Here is a 21,443-nt window from a genome sequence, read left to right as displayed (position 1 = left end):
AGGATTCAGCATAGCTGAACCTGCGATCTGTGTCTGTGTCACACAATCCCCTCCCCCCACACACGTCAGTAAGCATGAGGCATACATTTAACCCCTTGATCACCAATAAAGTTAACCCCTTCCCTGCCCGTGTCAATAGTACAGTAACAGTGCATATTTATAGCACTGATTACTGTAGTAATGTCACTGGTACCCCCAAAAATGTAAAAAATGTCAGTTAGGGGTCCGATCTGTCCGCCGCAATGTCGCAGTCCCGCAAAAGAAAATCGCAGATCGCCGCCATTACTAGTACAAAAATAAACAATAAAAATGACAAATCTTTCCCGTAGTTAGTAAATGCGATAACTTTTGCGCAAACCAATCAAAATACGCTTATTGTGATTTTTTTTTACCAAAAATATGTAGCAGAAAAAAATTGGCCTAAAATGTAAAAAAATTTTGATTTTTTTAATTTTTTCTGGGGAATGTTATATAGCAGAATGTAAAAAATATTGGGTTTTTTTCCCAAAATTGTTGCTCTTTTTTCAAAAATTAAAAATCGCACAGGTGATCAAATACCACCAAAAGAAAGCTCTGTTTGTGGGGAAAAAAAGGACATAAATGTAATTTGGGTACAGCGTCGCATGACAGCGCAATTTTCCGTTAAAGTAACGCAGTGCGAAATCGCAAAATATAGCCTGGTCAGGAATGGGGTAAAATCTTCTGGTCTTAAAGCGGTTAAAAATACGTTAATTGAGGATTTTTTTGTCAAAGATATGTAGCTAAATACATGTTGGCCTAAATATATGACAAAAATTTAATATATTGGATATTTTTTAACTGTCAAAGTAGAAATGTCAATTTTTTCGCAAAATTTTCGCTCTTTTTTTATTAATATCGCAAAAAATGAAAAGCGCAGAGGTGATCAAATACCACCAAAAGGAAGCTCTGTTTGTGGGGAAAAAGGACGTAAATTTAGTTTGGGTACAGGGTTGCATGACCGCGCAATTGTCAGTTAAAGTCACACAGTGCCAAGTTGCAAAAATTGGCCTGGACGTAAAGCAGGAAAATCCTCCAGTGGTAAAGTGGTTAAAGTGATTGTAAAGTCTCCTTTTTTTTTCCAAAATGTAACAAACATATTGTACTTACCTCCTTTGTGTAGTGGTTTTGCACAGAGTGGCCCGGATCCTTCTCTTTTCGGGTCCCTCTTCTCTGCTCCTGGCCCCTCCCTCCTATTGAGTGCCCCCACAGCAAGCAGCTTGCTACGGGGGCACCCGAGCCGAGTCACAGCTCCGCGTGTCCATTCAGACACGGGGCAGAATGGGCCCTCTCTCTCTCCTGATTTGCTAACTGACTTTGATTGACAGCTGTGGGAGCCAATGGCACTGTGTCCTAGCCAATCAAAAGGGAGAGTCCCTGACAGTCAAGGGGCTGGTAGACACTGCTCGACAGAGAAGGACATCAGGTAAGTATTAGACCTCATGCACACTGGACTTTAACAAAACGTCAGTAAGAAAGCTGTAGCTGTAGAAGGCGTTTTTCAACTCTTTTCAGCGTTTTTTTAGCTTTTTTCAGCTGTAGCATTTTTTAACTTTTTTTTAGCATAACTATACTCCCACAAAAGCTCATTTTCAGACTTATGAATTTTCCAGATGAATACTTACCTAAAGTGGTTCTAAAGGCAGAAGGTTTTTTATTTTAATGCATTCTCTGCAATAATTAAAAAAAACCCTCTGTGTGCAGCAGCCATACTAATACTTACCTGAGCCCCATTTCGATACAGCAATGTTGCACTAAAGCGTCAGCTTTCCGGGGACTCTCCCTCATTGGCTGAGACAGCAGCGGGAGCTATTGGCTTCCATTGCTGTCAATCAAACTCAGTAAGCCAGTGAGGAGGGAAGCTTAGCTTGGATGCCCCAATAGCAAGCTGCATGCTGCGGGGGCACTCAGCAGGAGGGAGGGGCCAGGAGCGCCAGCAAGGAACCCAAAAAGAGGAGGATCTGAGCCGCTCTATGCAAAACCACTGCACAGAGCAGGTAAGTATACACAGCTTGGTATTTTTAAACAAAAAAAAAAAAGAAGACTTTAATATCACTTTTTGACTGGCAATAGATGGGTAAAATTTAAAATGAAAATGTTTAGGAAAAGAATGTTCTAATAAAGTTTATTTGTTTTTAGTGGTCAAATTGGCCTTTGTTTACAACCGCCGTGCAGAGAAATTTTGAAGAAGCAGGATGGACATCTTTTCTTGAATGAATTTCTAAGCATTTGTACAAAAATCCTTTGCACATTTGATGAATGGATGAATGTCGATTGAAAATAGTCGTTTGCAGGTGCATGCGTGCGATCGTGGGAAATGGCATTTTAGTCGCTGTGCTCCGTACCACTGGAGCTCCGATACTTAGCTGATACTGCACTGCCCTCGCTCCGGCACAATCATTCGAGCTCCCAAGGCTGCTGACATCGCCAGGCACCGGGCGGAATGCACTGGATGCCAAAATACAAGATGAAGCACCGCACCCAGCAGAAGGCCACCCCTGTGACCGCAAGGAGAAAGATGGCGCTCGAACCTCGTGAGCCTGATGACTCCACAAGACTCTCAGCAGCGGGACCGGCCTCCGAAGCAGACAGCTTGCTGCAGTTCCCCGTGGACCTGGTAAGCCCTGTGCCTGTTGCTTCCGAAGACATGTTCTCCAAGTTCCGGTCTATAGTGCAAAATTAGATCTCCACTGCCTCCCACAAGCTCTCCTTTGATTTAATGAGGGACCTTAGAGAGCTAGGCCACCGCACAAACCAATTAGAGCAACGAATGGACTTAGCCACTACAGTACTGGAGGGTCATGAGGACAAGGTAGACAAGTTGAATTCTGAAATTGAAAGCCTGCTCGACAAACTAGAGGATGCTGAAAATAGGGGCCGCAGGGATAACCTCCGCATCCGTGGGATCCCAGAGGTCATAACTGATTTACAAGGCCCTGCCACCACCTTTTTTTTGGAACTGGCTCTTGTGCCCCCGCTTGATCGCCTGAAATTTGATTGCATCCATAGATCCCTTGCCCCCAAACCTACAGAAGGCCCACCAAGAGATGTCATTATAAAATCTTTTGCAATGAAAGAAAGACTTTTGCAAGCAGCAAGAGAACGTCATGATCTCTCTTTCCAGGGAAATCCCTTTCAACTGTTTGCAGACCTTCAGATTCTGCAGACACAAGGGATCAAGTATAGATGGGTGTTCCCCTTTAAACTTTCCTTTTCTCACCAAGGCCGCCAGTTCCAGGCTTCCTCGTTGCCCGACCTGCGACACCATTTCCAGGAGCTACAGTTTGATCTTCCACCTTCTCAGTCGGAACCATCGTCTTTTACATCTCGCCCCAGGTCGTTTAATGCTCCCCGTAAACCGTCCCAAGCCTCCCACCAAGGCTCTCAGGCTCTTCTCTCCCTCCAGGCTCAACACTTTCAGGATGTTCCCGTTGGCTGAAAGCCGCATTCCCTTGGGATTGAGTTTCACAACTCTTTTTGAGCCTGGGACTTCTCTCAGGCTTTCTATTTTCTGATGCCTGTTATTGGCCGCAGCTGCTGGGACCTACCCTGTACCTTTTCAACAACCGCTAAGCACTACAGTGATGATGTCTTATCCTGGTTTTTGTGACTATTTAAGTATATAATTGTTTTATTTCCACATTTAGGTCGCAGTGGCGTGAATGGGTTTTACCACCCTAGGCTTCCTAATTTGAGACATGGCAAGCCAGGTTTGGATACACCCATAGTTGTTGTGCCAACTGCACAAAGTTAAATTGTTTTGCTTATTTTATCTCACAGGACTTGAGTAGCTGCTTTCGTTGTTGATGGGTGATGGGCGGAAGCACACTTTGTTTCCTACTCAGATTGTCTATCTTGCGAGCCTTGAGGCCTGCTAATAGGCGCACCGTCTACCCCTTTTTGTTATTCAGTACGCACTTAGGATCCTAACTTCTTCACTTTGAGACAAAGTCAGCAGTTCTAATCGAGTTATAAAACTACGTTATTTCTTGTTCTGTTACGATGTTTTCCTTCCCATTGTAGGTTCTACTAGGTGGTTTCATACTTAATATAGCTTGGTCTAGGGCAGAGCTGGTCACCCACCCTGGGCGTCCCTGAATTTGGACGGGAAGCCATGGATGAGTGTAAACCTAGCTTTGCTATCAGGGCATATTGCTCTCTTTTTATTATGTTGTTCGTACCTTTGATAAAACTTGATATTCAGTGCTTACGATTTTTTTTTACTGTTTTCTACATTGTATCCAATAGCTGAGTTGGTCCAATGTGTCAGCACTTGACCAGAATCACGGTCTCGGTCAACCTCGGACATCCCTGAGGACTTTTTGTCCCACTAGTTGTTGCAGTAATGCTTTACCAGCTTCTCATGCCCCACATTTTTCTTGACCTTCTAGAATTTTTTTCCATTAGCTCTCTTTCTCTTCTTATCTTTTTTTACCTTTCTCAACCCTACTCGTTTTCCCCCCTCTTGGAGTCCACAGGGGCTGCATCTGAAAACATTTTTACATTTTTTGCCTTTTTTTCCACCATGACGTTGAACTAGTTGTTTTTCAATGTCCAGGGTATGAATTCTCCCCAAAATCCTCCTCTTGTCCCAGGTACATTAATGCTCAGTACTCTCAGGTGTTTTTAGCAAACGGTCCAACTAAAAAAAGAGGAGTGCTCATAGCCTTTTGCAATTGAGTCCCGTTTAGTTGCACTAAACAGATAGCCGACCCGAACAGCAGATATCTTCTGCTTCAGGGCTCCATTTAAGATACTGAGATCACTATTACTACGCTCCTAATTCCAACCCAGGGCCCTTCCTAACCCATATCTGCGCCTTGCTGACATCTCACCAAAGGGGTACTCTGCTCTTGGCAGAAGATTCTGCTGTGACCTTGGTTTGAACCCTATCCTGGACATATATACCTTTAAAAGAATTGCCACATTGCCTAATGCAAAAAAAAATAAAAATTCTGATTCTCTGCAATTCCATGATCTGGTGGACCTCTGGAGGGAATTTCAACCATTGGGTAAAGATTACACTTGTTGTTCCCATTCTCATCATTCTCACTCGAGAATTGACCACATGTTAATAATACGAAAACATCTTCCTCTGGTGTGTTCCGCATCCATTCTTGCTGCTCCCTGGTCAGACCATAATCCTATTCTAGTTGTTTGCCATTCTCTATTATGCAAACCCCAATTTTCCTCTTGGGTTGTGAATGATTTGCTTTTGTCTCCAAAAGATATTCAGGCAGACCTCTTGAAATCTATGGCAGAATATTTTAGCTTCAAGGCTTCATCGGTGTCCTCTCCAGTGACTCTTTAGGAGGAATATAAAGCAGTGCTTAGGGGCCACATCATCCAACTGGCCATGAAACGCAAGCGAGAATGACAACGGCTACAATGTAATTAAGAATCTTGCCTAGAGTCAATTTCTGCAACCTTTAAACAAACTCCTACTTCCGCTAACTGTAAACTATTGGATCAGGCTCGCACGGAATCGGATCTATGTCTTACTGATAATGCTGAACTCACTTTACGTTGGTTTCGCCAGAAATGGTATGCTAAAGCGAATAAACCTAATGTGATGCTGGCGCAATAGGTTGCGCAGTTTTACCCCTAAATTCACTCTCATTACCTTGCCTACTCACCATAACGCCCTCACTAGCAATCCAACTAGGATATTAGATTAGACATCGACTTACCGCATTATATTCGGCCCATACTTAAGGAAATAGCCAGGACGTAGAAACCTTCTTGCAATGCCTCACGCTGCCCACATTATCTACGGCACAAACAGCCCTTATGAATCGGGATATCAAGGTATCTGAGGTTTTACAATGTATTAAAGAACTGAAAGTTATCAAAAGGCCAGGCCCTGATGGCTTCACGGCACTTTATTATAGTAAATTGTTTGACGTCTATGGATAAATCTGTCTAGAATGGTGGGACCTTTTCGCCTTCTCTCTTGACTGCTAATATAGTTATGTTACCTAAACCTGAATGGGACCACTCTTCATGGGCCAACTTTAGACCCATTTCGCATATCAACATAGATATGAAAATTCTCATTAAGATCTTAGCCAACACCATAAATTTGTTCCTCCCCCGCCTAATCAAAAAAGACCAATTCGGGTTCGTTCCACGATTCCAGGCTGGAGACACTATCAGACGAATCATACAGCTGCAACACATCGCTCACAACCGCTCTGTGGAAATGATTCTTTTATCATTCGATGTGAAAAAAGCCTGTGATACCTTGTCATGGCCTTACCTGATGTCTGTGCTCCATCATTATGGTTTCGGCGTCTCGTTCCTAAACTGGTTGATGGCATTGTATGATTCCCCCCAAGGTAAAATTAAATATTACGGGTTTGAATCCTCCCTTTTTTCTATCAGGAGGGGCACCTGCCAAGGCATTCCTACTCTAACTGCTCTTATTTGATTTGGCTTTAAAGCCTTTGGCAGAGGCGATCTGCACCCATCCAGACATAAGAGGCATGGATGTTGTGGGAACTTCTTGTAAGATTTCTTTATTCGCGGACAATATCTTGATGTCCCTAACATCCCCTAGAGTCTCTTTGCCTAATCTATTTCTCTTCTAGACACCTTTGCATCCCTTTCAGGTTTATACGTCATCTCTACCAAGTCCAAAGCAATGGCCATTAACCTCTTAGCTTCTGAACTAGCTGCCTTGAGAGATTCTTTCCTGTTCCAATGGCTTCTTTCTTTGCCCTATTTGGGTACCCGGCTCACTCCCAGGTATGATAGATTATATCAGGCCAATTTCCCACCTGTTGTTGTCCTGGTAGGATTGTGGCAGTTCGCATGTCCCATCTCCTAAAACTGTTATACTTTTTTCGGGTACTGTCAATATCATAGTCAATGAAAAGTTGACCGCATTAGCTTCGGATACAAACAATAAATTTCTCAAGGTCTGGCAACCATGGATTGCATAAACCCAATCTTCAGATTTGATTTGATAACCAACTTCTTTCAATTTGATGACTCTCTGGTGCTCACCCTGTAGGGCTTCTCTTTCTCCCTCTTTTCCTTCTGGCTTCCCCTCTCTTTTTTTTTCTTTTTCTCTCCTCCTTTTTCCTCTCTTTTCTATTCTATTTTCCAGTTTCCATTTCCGTTTTCTTTATTATATATATTTATCTTTAAAGACCTTTAGGGCATGGTTTAGGTGTGGATGGTTACAGTGATTATATCCCCCTAATAAGGTAGGGTGTACTTACCTACGCAGATGTCCAATCCTAATATATTCCAATGCTTTGGGATTCTCAATATGAGGTCCGGGTCATTCTGTTTTTATTCACCGTACGACACAACCCGGAAACTCGAGCTTTCTCAACCAGAGACTCATGGACTTTAGTTGTGATGCTAAGTTGATCTCGAAAGTTAGACAATCCTCTTGTTTTATATCTTTGTTGGGATTTTCCCCTGGATTTGTCATATATAATGTAGCCATCTCATTATTTACCTAGTTTGTCTGTTCAAATATATTTTTCAAATAAAATATCTTTTGTAAAGGAAAATGTTTTTTTGCTTTTAACATTCAGTTTTAAAATTAATGTAGTATTTGAATGAAAACCACATACACTGTCCAAAAATTTGTTCTAATGAGAAAATTTTTCCTTCCTGACTACTGTGGTCGAAAATGAACAGCGATTTGACCCCACTAACGAATCTATACATGTATGGCCAGCAGTGTTGGTGGTTTTCATTCATCCATTAATTTTTAAATGTTAAAAGCAGACAAAATCTTTTGAACAAAAACCAAATGTTCTGAGAATGTTTGTACGAATTTTCCTAAGATTGATCCTAGGATATTTTGTTCACAATTCTATCCATTAAAGACCGGTTTTAGCTTTTTTCACCCACATTCCATGTGACAATGTCCAGACATGTTGATAGATGCATAGACAGCAAAAATTGGATGGTTGGATGTTTTTGGGGTAATATCTGCATTCTGGCTAGCAGGGAGGTTATATCTACATAGAAACTTTGACAGGCTGTCTTGGAAGGCTTTCCAAAGATAGCTGGTGAAAAAAACATAGCTTCCAAGTGTATCACATTTGAAGGGGCTTTCCCACATTTTAAATCAAATACCTCTGTCCTGCTTTCCTTCTCAGTTGTCCCTCTGTTTTTTCTGATGTATGGACTTCTGTAAATATGTACTATTTGACAACTAAAATTGTTAAATTGCTCTAATTTTTGAGCCAGGCTCTACAATATTGCATTTGTTACTTTTGTGAGGCCAGTGTAAAGGAAAAAAGGGGTGGAAAAAAGAGCTTATGGGTTAATTCCAGTCTAGGTCTGGGCTTGGGAAGGGGGGGGGGGGTTTAGGGGGAGGGCATTTGCCTCCTGGGCCAGTACTAATAAGATATGCAGGGCTAGTGGCCCTGAGTTGAGATACTTCACCATTCTGACATGGATTAGTGCACAACAATCAGTAACTCATGCTGTGGTCAATATCCCCCTCTTACCCGGCATCTAGCACAGGTAAGTCTTTCACCACTGGCTTCCTTTGTGGCCCCTGAGGTGTCATGCTACTGAATACTAAGAGTTTGAAATACCCCCAAGACTTTCAAACATGAAAAAGTGTTTCTTAAAGGAGAATTATAGCCAAAGCTTGTTTGGCTGTATTTCTCCTGGGAGTTAGTTCTGCACTTCCGTAACCCGTTTTCAGCAGACAGAAACCTGAAGCCCACTGTCGGCTAATGTCATAGACCTGGTCCAAGCTCGGGAAAGATCGCAACATATGGTCGGGATCCGCCCACATGCTTGGACCAGCACTGGGCTCAGCCTCTAAGCGAACCGCTGAGAGCCCAAGCTGGCCGCTCCCTCCCCCTCCACAGCCAATCATTACAAGTGCAGGGGGGGGGGGCAGAGCAGAGAGCCGATGACTGACAGTCACCAGCTTTCTGCTCAGGGAGCCCTGAGAACCAGGCAATCAGCAGGGTTTGATTGCTTGGTTTTCAGCCTAGTGCCCCGTACACACGTGCAGATTATCTGAAGACTTTTGTCTGCAGACTTACCTTTTCTATGTAGTGCAAGGGCCTGCCGGATTGCATACAAATTGAAAATGTTTAGGTTTGACCTCATATTATATGGTTTTGGTAAGTCTGCAGACAAAAGTCTTCAGATAATCTGCACGTGTGTATGGGGCATTACAGCCAATGGGGGACAGATGACACATCAGACCACTGATACATCCAGCTAGGTGAGTATGTGTCTAAAATAAAATGAATTCCCATATTTCTCTTTTAATCAGCATTGGGCACAATTCATTAAAGGTTATCACATGCATTATGATGGTCACCTGACCATTAAACGCTTGCGATATCGAAAATGTAATTTCACTACTGTATGCAGTATTTAGCACAAACACCAAAAACTATCCTTAAATACGGCATTAAAAGGCATTTAAGTCAATTCACAGGACAATTAAATAAATAAATAAATGTGGTAATTAAGCACTGGTTCAAGCTTGCCACAACTATGTGATAACTATGGCAATGGTCAGACCCCCCCAGTGATTGATTTAAAAATTAGGCAGGTAAGTGCAGCCTGGAGCAGTTGTCAGCTAGATTTTAGTCAGGACTTGTCTCTGGAGGCTGGCAAATGGCATAGCAAAGATGATGGAGCCCTTTGAACCCAGTCTTCTAGAATTGAAAGCAATTAAGAAGAGGAGGAGGAGGAGGAGAAGATCTAAAGTGGTTCTTTTAAAGCAGGGTTCCTCAAACTACGCCACTCCAGCAGTTGGGGAACTACACCTCCCATGAGGCATTGTAAAACTCTGACATTCACAGACATGACTAGGCATGATAGGAATTGTAGTTCCTAAACAACTGGAGGGCCATAGTTTGAAGACCTCTGTTTTAAAGGAAAGAAGCTTTAAGAAACGCACACTACTGGATCAATTCATGGATGCTGATACCCTGCAGAAGTTCAGGTTATCCAAGCCACTTATCATGGAGATTTATACCCAACTCATACTTACACTTTTTTGGAAACGCATCATATCAGATGCTTGCGATAACTTACTGCATAGTTTCATGCAGTATTTAGGGCATACTTCGGAAAGACAACATTTGTGAGATTTTAGGGAGAGTTTCTTCGTGAATTACACATTTTTCTTTTTCTGAGCGTTGTGCGTTATTTGACCACATACTCGGATGCGGTAAAATATCGCTTAGTGAATTGTGCCTTGTATCCTTTACTAACAACCACCTTTCACCATATGCACCAATCACTGTGACATCAAGGCACAAATTCTTTTCCCTACCATGAAAGTGGTAATAGGTTGTACTTGAGTAGCAGGCCAAAGATTCCCCATCCTCTGTTGGTTTAACAAGTTAATTTTTCTGTATTAATTCTTCATGATCTTCCTATAAGAATGTGCAGGAAAGAAACTGCAGCACCTTATCATTTTTCTTTTTTTTTTTTGCCTGCTTAGCCACATGATGTTAGCTTTAAGTTTTTTTATACATCGGCATCCTTGTCGCCTCTCTTAGAAATGCAACAGTGCCCTTCCATCTGTTTCTTGTCTTAGGCTAGGTTCACACTGATGAGTGGCGATTTGACTACACACACATTCATTTGCGATTCCATTGCGTTTGCAATGCGATTTTGATGCAGCTGTGATTTTAATTTAAGGCCTGGTCTTTCTCGCTCTCTCTCTCTTTCTAGCACCTGAGAAACACAGTGCAGAATCCTAGAAAATGCTCTGAAATCCCATTGAATCTGAATACCTATGCATTTTCCAATTCGTTTCTATTGAGCTATATGGGGATAAAAATCACACTGCATCGCACCAAACACACACAAGACCCTTTTTAAAATCATATTGCATTCACACTGCATATACACTATATTACCAAAAGTATTGGGACGCCTGCCTTTACACACACATGAACTTTAATAGCATCCAGTCTTAGTCCATAGGGTTCAATATTGAGTTGGCCCACCCTTTACAGCTATAACAGCTTCAACTCTTCTGGGAAGGCTGTCCACAAGGTTAGTAGTGTGTCTATGGGAATGTTTGACCGTTCTTCCAGAAGCGCATTTGTGAGGTCAGACACTTATATTGGACAGAAGGCCTGGCTCACAGTCTCCGCTCAAATTCACCCCAAAAGTGTTCTATCGGGTGGAGGTAAGGACTCTGTGCAGGCCAGTCAAGTTCCTCCACCCCAAACTCACTCATCCATGTCTTTATGGACCTTGCTTTGTGCACTGGTCCAAATCATTTGGTGGAGGGGAGATTATGGTGTGGGGTTGTTTTTCAGGGGTTGGGCTTTGCCCCTTAGTTCTAGTGAAGGGAACTCTTAAGGCATCAGCATACCAAGACATTTTGGACAATTTCATGCTCCCAATTTTGTGGGAACAGTTTGGGGATGGCCCCTTCCCGTTCCAACATGACTGCGCACCAGTGCACAAAGCAAGGTCTGGGGTGCCATTAAAGTTCTTGTGCGTGGGCAGGAGTCCCAATACTTTTGGTAATATAGTGTATGTGAATGGCCTCCATAGGAACACATGTTGTTTCACTTGTCATGTGAATTAATGTGCTCTGAAACACATCCAAAATCACATCAGTGTAAAAAAAATTTTGAAGTGGAACTTCAATCAAACTTTCTTTTTGGATAGAGTTGGGAAGAGTTAAAATCTCACAGGTGAAGATGCTGTGTGCTTTTAATTGTTACTGTTCATTCCTACAGGTCCTATTGCTGCCCCAACTAAGGCCCCTTTCACACAGGCGCACCGCACGGCGGAGTCCGTTCTGCTCAGCGGGGTATTGATCCGTCGATCCCAGCTGAGCAGGCGGATGACAGCTCCGTCTCTGCTCTGTGTGCAGAGACGGAGCTGTCAGACCCCCGCTGTCCTCTATGGGGAGATCCGATGAGAACGGACCGCCTGTCTGTTCTCATCCGATCCGATCCTCCAGACGGATGGAAAATAGGGTTTCCATCCGTCCGGATGTCAAGGACAGGATCGGTATCGGATAGCAGCGTGTGTCAGCGGAGATGTCTCCGTTGACACCCACTGCTCCATAGAGGTGCATGGAGCATCCGATCAGATCTGTCTGAAAAACTGACAGGCGGATCGGATTGGATTGCCCGTTTGAAAGGGGCCTAAGAGAATTTCCCTTTACTTGCTGTTTTGATGACACTGTGTGTAGGGCTGTATAAGGATATTGCCAGGACTGGAGGCGAGGAGACATCTCCTTAGTGGGATAACAAGCAACAATAAAATCCTGAAAAATCAAACTCTAACCAGAAAGTGAAACAATTGCTGGAGTAGGGCATTCAGTTCTGAAGGAAATGTCTAATTTCTAGGGTTTTTGCATTTAAAGTTTATACACCACTTACCTCTATAAATAAGAATTACATGCATAAATAAGACTACTTTATTGAGTGCAATTTGTTTTGATACATATTTATTAGACATCTTAATTAGTACATTCTAAGTCAAAAAGTATTTAGGCATCTTTTCTAATAAGTGTGTATGTGAAATACCGCACCTACCCTTATGATGCACTTGAAAAGGCACTATTGCACTTTTAATATTGATTTTTATCCTTAGGTTACACCTAAAAATCATTTATCAATTAGTACATAGCAAGGGTAGTAGAGCCTCACTACACTCCATCTTTTCTAATTCTAATTCTATTGATTATTTAAGTCCCATTCATTTCAGAAACACGAAATAAAGCAAACCTATTATTTGATTGCTCTTTTCATTGCTGATAATTAGGTAAGTGGCTATGCTTTACCCTAAATGGAAAAATACAGATTTGCATTAAAGGCAAACAACAGGGTTTTCAGATCAATCTAATATTTTTATTTTTATTTATTTTTTATCTCTTTTTATACTCTCTATACTCTAATACTTATACAACATTTGTTTACAAATAAATATATAATGCATAATAAAGGATTCTCTGAGCACTATGGACTAGCTAAAGAGACAGTTCAGTCAGGTAACTTGCTTTACAGCTTTCTGTGTCTGATAGAAACCTTGTACTGAGCAATTTGATAAGGGATGAGTCACTGCTTTGATGAATTATTCAAAACAAGGGATTTCTTTCAGCAAAGGTGAAAGACATACAATGCTTTATATGGAAGACTAGGGTTTCAACTGCTTTAATTCCCCCCTTCAAAGCGGAACCTACATACCTCTGAAGAGTGCTTGCAAAGGGTTGAGGACTCTCCCAGCCCCAATGTGATGGTGTTAGGCCATTCACTAAGCATCAGTGTCATCAGGTCAGAGAAAAGGGGGTAAATCACATGATCATCCATACCCAAAAATACTAAGCATTTTTTAGCACTATTAGCTGAACGGTGGGGGATTAAAGGCAAGGTAAGTAAGTGTTGATTGGGGGCTGGGTGGGGCGGCATTAAAGCAGCCCTTTACCTTTCCCTGAAATGGAAAAGCTCAGGTTTGATCAAACGATCCTGTAAAGGTCCCCTTAAGATAAACCAATGTACTAATTGCTTTTTTTTTGTGATTCAAAGAAACATCGATTTTTGCTGCTTTATTGTTAGCCTAAAGGTCAGTGAAAATATATAATATTTATTACTGTGTTTGGATTGTAAGCTCTAAAGAGCAGGGCCCTCTGACTCCTCCTGTATTGATTTGTATTGTAACTGTACTGTTTGCTCTTATGTTATAAAACGCTGCGTAAACTGTTGGCGTTATATAAATCCTGTATAATATTAATAATGTGTTTCACCCCTTGCAGAACCTGTTCCTACTCCCTTTATAACGGTTGATGAGTGGAAGAACACCAGTGAGTGGTGCAATGTGACTTTTCGGTGTTCAGTTCCAAAAAACAAATCATCATTCTCCTATACCTGGAAATACAGAAATGGAGACTCTGATTATCAGCTGTATAATAATGGTGACACAATCCAGATGTCATTGCAGCCGGAGTCCTGGAACACAGAGGTCCTGTGCATAGTACACAACCCGGCGGACTTCAAAAATGACTCTCTACAAAAGTTCTGCCCGGAATATAGTAAAAGTCCTGAAAAAGGTAGACAAATCTGCAACCCTTTAACTCACTGCTGAATTCAGAAAAAATCATTGCATGTAATTCAACCAGCATAAGAACCTGAATTTGTTTTTGTATCACCCACCCAAAGCAGCATTCAGAGGGTGGATCAATACTAGGGACCAAACAGGAAAGTCACAGGCTAAAGGCAGTGGGTTGACCAGGCTTTATTACCTAAAGTGGAGCTCCACCCAGAAGGAGAAACTCCCCTTGTTTGCCTCTTGTCTGCAGGGGGGGGGGCAGGGGAGGGAAGGGAGCGGGTACCTGGCCCCCTCCTCCTTTCACTGAAGCTGGCCCATTCAAAAAGCACAGTGCAATTTGTGTATGCGCAGTAGGAAACCGGCCGTGTTAGTAAAAGGCTGCTGACTTTTTTTTTGGGGAGGGGGGTGGCGCAGAATTCTTATTTAACCACTCTGCAACCGCTCACAGTAATACTACTGCGGCAGAGTGGTTCGTTATCGTCCAGTCACGTAGTATTAACGTGACTGGACACTCCCCCTTCTGGGCGGCGCTTGCGCGCCGCCGGAGGCTCGCTCCCGCTGTTTTCATTCACAGCGGGAGTCGGGCCAGGGGAGGAGCAGCGGCGATCGCCGCTGCTCTTACCCGATCGTCGGGGATCGAGTCTGGAGATCCGCCCGCTGTGTGTAAACACAGCGGGCGGATCTCCATAGTGACAGGGAGTGACAGATCGGACTGTTCAGCATAGCTGGACATCCGATCTGTCCATGAATCACATAGTCACCTCCCCCCCTACACGTCAGTAAGCACCAGGCATACATTAACCCCTCCCTCTCCAATAAAATTAACCCCTTCCCTGCCAGTGTCATTTTTACAGTAACAGTGCATATTTATAGCACTGATTACTGCAGTAATGTCACTGGTACCCCCAAAAGTGTCAAAAATGTCAGTCAGGGGTCCGGTCTGTCCGCCGCAATGTCGCAGTCCCGCAAAAAAAATCGCAGATCGCCGCCATTACGCGTTAAAAACAAAACACCAAAAATGACAGAAATCTTTCCCTTTGTTAGTAAACGCAATAACTTTTGCGCAAACCAATCAAAATACGCTTATTGCGATTTTTTTTACCAAACATAGGTAGCAGAAAACAAATTGGCCAAAAATTTTTAAAAAAATTGGTTTTTACATCTTTTTTGGGGGGAATTTCATATAAAAAAATGTTAAAAATATTGTTATTTTTTCAAAATAAACGCTCTTTTTTTGTTTATAGCGCAAAAAGTAAAAATCGCACAGGTGATCAAATACCACCAAAAGAAAGCTCTGTTTGTGGGAAAAAAAGGACGTAAATTTCGTTTGGGTACGGCGTCGCACGACCGCGCAATTGTCAGTTGAAGTCGCACAGCGCCGAATCGCAAAAAGTGGCCTGGACGGAAGACAGCAAAATCCTCCGGTTGTAAAGTGGTTAAAGCGGAGTTCTGCCCCCCCTCCAAAAATACACATACTGTAACTGCTGACTTTTAATATTAGGACACTTACCTGCCCTGGATTCCAGCAATGTTTCAATCGGCTGTTGGGTGCTGCCGCCTCCATTGACGGTAAGGGAGCCCGGCAGTGAAGCCTTTCATCTTCACGGGCGGGTCCCTACTGCGCATGCGCGAAGCGCGTGGCGCATTCAAATTGGCTCAGCGGCGGGGGGAGGAGGGGGGCCAAACTCCCGAGTAACAGCACCGCGGCACTGTTTCCCGGAAGTGGTGAAGGGTACCTGTCAAAAAAAGGTACCTGTTCCCCCCTCACTCCTGAAAGGTGCCAAATGTGGCAACGGAGGGGGGGAGGAAACAAATGAGCGGAAGTTCCACTTTTGGGTGGAACTCCGCTTTAGCTCCAGAAAGGAGAAGTCAGGTCACCTGGCAGATAAGGCTCGGTTCACTCTAATGTCATGCAATTTATGTAGTGCGATTTTGATGTCACTTGGTTGCATTTTTGCATATTCTGTAAGACCAAGTGTAAATCTTCATCAGCACACCATGGATCCTCAAATTGGATCCAATCAGTTCTTTATTAACCACTTTACCACCGGAGGATTTTGCTGTCTTCCGTCCAGGCCACTTTTTGCGATTCGGCGCTGTGCGACTTTAACTGACAATTGCGCGGTCGTGCGACGCCGTACAAAAACGAAATTTACGTCTTTTTTTTCCCACAAGCAGAGCTTTCTTTTGGTGGTATTTGATCACCTGTGCGATTTTTACTTTTTGCGCTATAAACAAAACAAGAGCGTTTATTTTGAAAAAATAACGATATTTTTCAAATTTTTTTATATGAAATTCCCCCCCAAAAAAATGTAAAAATCAAATTTTTTTTAATTTTTGGCCAATTTGTTTTCTGCTACCTATGTTTGGTAAAAAAAAATTGCAATAAGCGTATTTTGATTGGTTTGCGCAAAAGTTATTGCGTTTACTAACTAAGGGAAAGATTTCTGTCATTTTTGGTGTTTTTTTTTTTAACGCGTAATGGCGGTGATCTGCGATTTTTTTTGGGGGACTGCGACATTGCAGCGGACAGATCGGACCCCTGACTGACATTTTTGACACTTTTGGGAGTACCAGTGACATTACTGCAGTAATCAGTGCTATACATATGCACTGTTACTGTAAAAATGACACTGGCAGGGAAGGGGTTAATTTTATTGGAGAGGGAGGGGTTAATGTATGCCTGGTGCTTACTGACGTGTGGGGGGGGGAGGTGACTGAGTGACAAAAGGACAGATCGGATGTCCAGCTATGCTGAACACTCCGATCTGTCAGTCCCTGTCACTATGGAGATCCGCCCGCTCTGTTTACACAGGCGGGCGGATCTCCTCACTCGATTCCCCGACGATCGGGGCACAGCAGCGGCGATCGCCGCTGCTCCTCCCCTGGCCCGACTCCCGCTGTGAATGAACACAGCGGGAGCGAGCCTCCGGCGGCGCGCGAGCGCCGCCCACAAGGGGCGGAGTCCAGCGACGTAGGTCTACGTCGCTGGACGGGATCGTGCCACATTGCCACAGTAGCAGCAATGTGAGCAGGGTTTAAGTGGTTAAAGAATAATCACATCACAAACAAGAAAGTGCAACATTTAAGAGCCACGCTACCCTTGATACTGCAGAAGTGTAGAAAGAGAAAAATGACCAGCCCAACTTCTCCATGATGCACATCAATTTGTGCCATTGCCAGAAGGTTTGCTGTGTCTTTCAGCACAATCTCAAGTGCATGGAGGAGATTCAAGGAGACAGGCAGGAGAGCTGGACAGGGCCATAGAAGGTCCTTAACTCATCGGTAGGACCGGTATCTGCTACTTTGTGCAAGGAGGAACAGGATGAGCACTGCCAGAGCCCTACAAAATGACCTCCAGCAGGCCTCTGGTGTGAATGTCTCTGACCAAACAATCAGAAACAGATTTCATGAGGGTGGCCTGAGGGCCTGACATCCTCCAGTAGGCCCTTTGCTCACTGCCCGGCACTGTGGAGCTCAACTGGCATTTGCCATGAACACCAGAATTGGCAGGTCTGCCACTGTGCTTTTCACAGATGAAAGCAGGTTCACCCTGAGAACGTGTGACAGACGTGAAAGGGTCTGGAAAATCTGTGGAGAACATTATGCTGCCTGTAACATTGTTTAGCATGACCGATTTGGTAGTGGGTCAGTGATGGTCTGGGAAGCCATATCCATGGAGGGACGCACAGACCTCTACAGGCTAGACAATGGCACCCTGACTGTCATTAGGTATCAGGATGAAATCCTTTGACCCATTGTCAGACCCTACACTGGTGCAGTGGGTCCTGGGTTCCTCATGGTGCACGACATTGCCCGGCCTCATGTGACGAGAGTATGCAGCCAGTTCTTGGAAGATGAAGGAATTGATACCATTCAATGGCCCCCACGCTCGCCTGGCCTAAATCCAATAGAACACCTCTGGGACATTATGCTTCGGTCCATCTTACATCGTCAGGTTGCACCTCAGTCTGTTCAGGAGCTCAGTGATGCCCTGGTCCAGATCTGGGAGGAAATACCCCAGGACACGATCCATCGTCTCATTAGGAGCATGTCCCAATGTTGTCAGGCATGCATACAAGTACGTGGGGGCTATACAAACTACCGAGTACCATTTTGAGTTGCTGCAATGAAATTTCAGCAAAATGGACTTGCCTGCTGCATCGTTTTTTCACTTTGATTTTTGGGGTGTCTTTGAATTCAGCCCTCTGTAGGTTGACAATTTTCATTTCCATCAAACGATGTGGCATCCTTTCATTCCTAACACGTTACCCAGTCCATATCAGTATAGATCCTAACACATTACCGAGTCCATACCAGTATAGATCCTAACACATTACCCAGTCCATACCAGTATAGATCCTAACACATTACCCAGTCCATATCAGTATAGATCCCAACACATTACCCAGTCCATATCAATATAGATCCTAACACATTACCCAGTCCATATCAGTAGAGATATCCAGCATGACATTTTTCCCCATTGAGATCTGCTGTGTTTTTCATTTTTTTGAGCAGTGTATATTGCACACTGCTGTAAGCCTAACAAGGTGGCGGGGGAGAATGTATATATAGCCGTATTGTTTTTCTTTTATTATACCATACCCTTAGTATTGGAAAAACTGATTGTTCTTTTTATTTTACAGATAAACGCACCTATTATGCATTATTAGTACTTTTTGTACTAATTTTTGTGCTATTGGTTTTATTAGCATGGTTTCTGATTAAAATTAAGAGAAAGCGAAGAAAAGGTAATTTAATTTACTTCTTCAAGAATTTAATTGTTTCAGTAAATATTTATTGGTTCAAAGGGAAATACAGTGCATGTGCAGAAAAAAAAATAGTTTCCCTCTAGTATGAATAGTGCATGGTCCAGCATTGATGGTTTTTCTTTTTGAAGTCTATATAACTTATTATACTGATATGAGTTGGTATACGTATGTGTGCATTTAAAGTAAAGGTAATGTAAGCAGTAGTCAATTTAGATGATATGTCATCTTAATATTCAGAACCAAGATCAGCAAAATTGGCATCACACCTCCTGCCACCACAATAGCAGAGGATAGCTAGCCCTATTGTAGATTGGGATTAGGTGTTGTAACGGAACCACAACCCACACTGTACTTGTGGACTTCTGTCAGTATATGGCTTCCCACCAGTCGTGAACATGGATATCAGATTTTCCAGCTGCCCCTATACACAGCTAGCCAACAACTTAGCTTGTACTGGAATCTTCTGCTTTATTGAACAGTCACTCAGTTTTTATACAGCCTGGACATCCCCCTCCTGATCAGATTACCACACACAGGTCAGGGGTTGCCTGATTACATTATCATATGCAGATTAAATTGTATACAGAAATAGAATTAACCCGAACTAATTATCTAGCCATCTGGACAGAAGCAATATGTGAGTTCATTAACATTTAACAATGGGACAGACAGGCTTAACAGAATCCACATCACATCTCAATACACAAACATTAGGGAGAGCCTGTCTCTGCCATTGAAGTTCAATACACATTAGCATAAATGTAAATACAGACCCATTTGAAGCAATCCAAGCCATTCTCAGTGTCCATTAAGTATCTGTCTTTCACTCCCAGTGATGGTCAGTACCATCACAGGTGTATTCTTAAGTAGGGAACCTACTTACCCAGCCAAAATGGAATTTACTTTGCATCCCAGAAAGGCCATCTAAAGCATAAAGATGTTCATGGCCTTGGATTTAGGTTGATTGATTGTGAGTTCTAAGACATGCATTCATTTTATATTAATACAAATGGGTAGGGAGAGATAAACTCAACATCCATAGTGTAGCATGTTAACCTCCCTGGCGGTATGATTATGTCAGGAATTCTGTACCAAAAGCGGTACAATTTTTTTCATGGAAATTTGGCGTTATGTATTATAGGCCTACAATTCTTAGTAATGACTGACTTAAACCTGACCAAAACAAGACTCTAGTAGACATTCCAGATGTGATCAATTTGAAACACAAACGCATGAATTATAATCTAATCAATATTATAATTTTATTATATAATATATAATATAATATATATATATATATATATATATATATATATATATATATTATATAATATAATATAATAAAATTATATTATTGATTAGATTATAATTCATGCATTATATTATATATATATATATATATATATATACATAATATACATATTTATGCATAATATAAATGTTATGTGTGTGTTTGTGTTTTGTGCAACGTTCAACGTTTGAATTTCCCTCCCTAGTTCCGCTCCCATGCAGCATTGCTGCTGCAGGGAACGGAACTAGGAAGTCATCACACCGACGGAGGACGGACGAGCAGCGGGGATCTCAGACGGCTGGCAGTCACAGCAATGGGAGATCATCGCTGGATCGCCAGGAGAAGGTAAGACACCGCTGCGCGCTCTGCCCATCCACCCCGTGCGTGACTCGGGGATACCGATAACAGCATGGAAAATCCAACCCGCGTCACGCTCGGGGATACCGCTAGGCAGGTTAAGACAGTATTTATTAAATAGAGATGATAATTGCACTCGCAATCATAAAAATGTAGCTCAGCATAACCAAAGAGCAGCATCTAGTGCAGAAGCATACAGAAAGACAACCAGGAAGCCTTGCCTTGGCCGCTGGCAAGGGAGCAATGGAGCCATGGAAGCTAGAAGCCGCTGTCTCTGTGGAGTCAATGCCAAAGATGGAGCCAAAGCCTGGCTTGTTGAAGACACTTAGCATCGCTGTTGACCTGGAACATGAACGTGTTTTATAGCAAACTTGCTTCTTCGTCAGGTTGACGTAGAAGCAAGTTTGCTTTGAAACAAGTTCATTTTCCTGCTCACCAGCGACACCAAGCAGCTTTCACACCCGGGCTATTTAACAAATATTGTTTTTACATGCTACACTATAAGGCTCCGTTCACATGTAGGCATTTTGGGGCGTTTTGGGGGCGTTTTTCTGCTCTAGGATCAGCTCTCAAAACGCCCAACAAGGTTAGCAGTGAACTGTATAGCACTCTGGGCTACCAGCTATATTTAGGTTGCACTGATGTTTTACATTGTTTTATGTTGACCTATATTATATTATACCATCTCCATTGGGCATCAGCTCATTTAGTATTTCTACCATTTTTCTGGTTCATTTACCAGATCACTAGAGGAGGTTTTATTCCCAGGGGTAGGTGCACTGTGATTGAATAGGGTGTTAGCACCCATCTTTTACTTTTTGCCTTTTTATTCATTTTGTATTGCACAAGAGAAAAAAAAACAGGTGAACTTACTGTATGTTAATCAGTATACTGTCAGTGAATGATTTCAGACTGCGGTCTATGCGTGTGGATCCTTTGTATTTTAAGTCCATCTTTTGACAAACTTATTGCATGGT

At 42.7% G+C, this 21,443-nt stretch overlaps 1 protein-coding gene across 1 annotated transcript in view; it reads left to right on the top strand.

Annotated features, from left to right (window-relative positions):
• Window positions 1–21,443, top strand: part of LOC309569130 (SLAM family member 9-like) — a gene marked incomplete at its 5' end in the record, with an annotated part of 139,940 nt that overhangs the window by 103,989 nt on the left and 14,508 nt on the right. Inside the window, 2 exons of the mRNA XM_082274892.1 lie at window positions 13,751–14,056; window positions 18,693–18,797. Coding sequence (XP_082131018.1) covers window positions 13,751–14,056; window positions 18,693–18,797 — 411 coding nt within the window. The remainder of the gene's footprint in view (window positions 1–13,750; window positions 14,057–18,692; window positions 18,798–21,443) is intronic.

This window comes from Pelophylax lessonae, assembly GCF_965119305.1.
Source record: "Pelophylax lessonae genome assembly, chromosome: 13".
Taxonomy (NCBI): Eukaryota; Metazoa; Chordata; class Amphibia; order Anura; family Ranidae; genus Pelophylax; species Pelophylax lessonae.
Note: the sequence above shows the minus strand (reverse complement) of the source record. Positions and strands in the feature narration are given on the sequence as shown.